The sequence below is a fragment of the Mercenaria mercenaria genome, unplaced genomic scaffold (assembly GCF_021730395.1).
Source record: "Mercenaria mercenaria strain notata unplaced genomic scaffold, MADL_Memer_1 contig_3672, whole genome shotgun sequence".
In the NCBI taxonomy this organism is placed as follows: domain Eukaryota; kingdom Metazoa; phylum Mollusca; class Bivalvia; order Venerida; family Veneridae; genus Mercenaria; species Mercenaria mercenaria.
In genome coordinates this window covers 39735-42546 of record NW_026461834.1, presented here as the reverse complement: position 1 = coordinate 42546, position 2812 = coordinate 39735, and the positions used below count along the sequence as shown (strand labels likewise).

Here is a 2812-nt window from a genome sequence, read left to right as displayed (position 1 = left end):
TTGACAAGGCTGGGTTATACACTGGCGTTGAAAAAATATGTGCTTATCCCTGTACAGTGTTTACGATATTGACTCTCTTCGACAAACTTACGTATTGCCGGTGGAGAAAAAACAGTCTTTTTGTGCCCTTCGGGTTCTTATCCTGGGTTCGAAATCTATTGACTTGAAAACTCTCCAAAGATTTGCAGGGAAGTGTATCAGTATGACATTAGCAGTACCTGGTTGTAGATTGTTTACTCTTGAGGTAAATAGGGCTATTGCTGTGGCCTCAAAGAATGGTGGCATTGTTTTTGGTTGATGACTATGTTAGTGCGGAATTACGGCATTGGTGTTTCTTGGACGCTTGGACAGGTTGTATGTCTTGGCGATCTGAAGCCCATAAACAGATTGTTCTGGCCACTGACGCTAGTTCTTATAAATATGGCGCTGTTGTCTTGAGAGGAACTGACGGCATTCCACCACAGACACTTTGCGATTATTTTGGTGCAGTGGAAAAACCGATTCATTTAAAAGAGGCTGAAGCGGTTCACAATTGTCTTTTGTCATTTGAGTCTAAGTTAAAGCATCATCGCGTTGATGTTTTGGTTGACAAACAAGTAGTTCTTCATGTATGGGACAATCAGCGTGCTAGGGACAGGCCTCTCAATGACATTACGAAATCCATCAAATGTTGCGGATGCACCCTTTAGATCAGTGTCAGCTTCTGATGCAAAGCTCAGTGATGATGCATGGCATAGGTTACAGGTCTTATTTGGTCCGCACACAGTGGATCTCATGGCATTAGATTCGAATGCTATGCGAGATGTTGATGGCTCATTTCTAAAACACTTTACTCCGACTCCGCAGTCTGCTGGTGTAAATATTTTTTGCCAAGAATTACGTTCGGAAAAAAATGTATATGTATTCCCACCGTTTGCAATGATATTCCCGGTATTAAAATATTTGGAGGAACAAAGGGTAAAGAGCTGTACATTTGTTGCGCCAAAGATGAGACCTATTCCAGTTTGGCAAACGCATAAAGATAAATATTCTGTTAACAGTGTTCCATTGGGCAGTGTTGGGGAAAAGAATGTTGTACTTTTCCCTTCAAGAAAGGGATTTCGAGACTCTGATTTAGGTCTTAGGTATTACATTTTTGCTTACAGATTGTCATTTTGCTAGATTCGATTCTGTTTTTTTCCAGGGATTGCAACTTAATATTGATACAAGAAAGATTGAGGATCGACTCTCCCTCTTGGACAAGAAAACGGACCAGTCCAACTCAGCTAAGCGAAAACGTTTAGCGGCATCTTTGGCAGATTTCTTATCCAACCTTCCTACTCCTCTTACATTATGTAGTTGCTCTCCTGAAGATATTAGGAAATTTCTGGTTTGGAAAGATGAGTTCGGGAAGACTAAGATACATACTGCTTCTTGTCTATACATTGGTAGTTCTGACTCTCGGGTTAATTGTGCATGCCCACTTCGCCTCGCTGCAGGGACTGTAGAAGGTGTGATAAATCTGTTATGTAGAATTTTTGAGGATCATGGGTTTGGTCGTTTTTGGGATAGCATGACGATGCAAGGGTATCCCGTATGCTCCCAAATTGTCAAGGAGTATCTTACGCGAATACGTGAGGAGCAAGCAAAGGCAAATGTTCTTCCGAAACAGGCAAAACCTATTTTCATGAGTAAATTGCGCCCTATTGCTCGTTATATTGACATGCAACTTGCAAGGTCAGATATAACATCCCGGGAGAGATATGTTCTTTTAAGAGATCAAGCTTGGTTTAAATTGCAGTTCTTTGCTGGAGATCGTGCGGGCGATCTGTCGATTTTATTGTCACAACAGATTAGTAAACGTTTTGTTTGAATTGTTTTTGCAGTAAATATTTGATTAGCTGTGTGTACCTTACATATATATCTGATACATAATAAATTTGCTCATCATGTTATATGTTGCTGTTTATCTTTTATCTTATTTATTTACTAATGCTGGAATGAGTATTGGGATAAAGGGATGACGACACTGTAGTGCAAAAGCCCTGTCATGGGAATCAAATTGAGGATATAAAGGTCTGGAGTGTGGACGAAGATTTCATGTCGTATATTAGCCCAGTACTTAATACTCAGGAAACACTCAAGAACTGACCTTTCTAGACACGAAACACTAAGGATATCCCCAGATCCTCAGTGTTATAGGTGGCGCTGGAGCAGTGACGTCACTGATCGTTCTGTGAACGTTGGGATGCTAAGAATTAAGTCGATAGGTTATTCTTGTAGCGACTAATTACTTAGTTTAACTATTCAATGCTATATACTGATTTCCCACCCCTTCCCACCCAGTAAAGCGCTGGCTCTTGGTTTTCCTGTCGCGTATTAGCCCAGTACTTAATACTCAGGAAACACCCAAGAACTGACCTTTCTAGACACGAAACACTTAGGATATCCCCATATCAAAAACATATAGATTGTGGTTACGGTTATAAAGTTGTTTGTTGTTATGAGTCTCACTGTACTAAACCAACACAAGTTTACAGAGGTCCTAATGCAGTTTATAAATTTATTGAAAAAATGCTTGAGGAAGAGAAATATTGTAAGGAAATATTTAATGAAAACTTTAAAAAAAAAAATGAAAATGTCTAAAAAAGATGAAGCTTTATTTTAAAAACAAACCTCTTGTCATATTTGTGGAAAAGAATATAAAAAAATGAAAATCCTGTCCGAGATCACTGTCATATAACAGTAAAATTTAGAGGAAATGCTCATCAAGAATGTAATATTAATTTTAGACTAACACACAAAATTCCTGTTATTTTTCATAATTTAAGAG

At 38.8% G+C, this 2812-nt stretch overlaps 1 protein-coding gene across 1 annotated transcript; it reads left to right on the top strand.

Moving 5' to 3' along the window:
- The first annotated feature begins 275 nt into the window (after positions 1 to 275).
- LOC128553283 (uncharacterized) lies at positions 276 to 1852 on the top strand. Its single transcript, XM_053534414.1, has 2 exons — positions 276 to 608; positions 1184 to 1852. Exons 1-2 carry the CDS (start codon positions 276 to 278, stop codon positions 1850 to 1852), a joined length of 1002 nt encoding a protein of 333 aa, XP_053390389.1.
- Positions 1853 to 2812: the final 960 nt, after the last annotated feature.

Bases quoted from the DNA above. Each gene is read 5' to 3' on its own strand.
- LOC128553283 (XM_053534414.1), top strand. From the start codon at position 276: ATGGTGGCATTGTTTTTGGTTGATGACTATGTTAGTGCGGAATTACGG. The intron at 609-1,183 runs GTATGGGACAAT...GTTTTTTTCCAG, and splicing joins ACAAACAAGTAGTTCTTCAT to GGATTGCAACTTAATATTGA.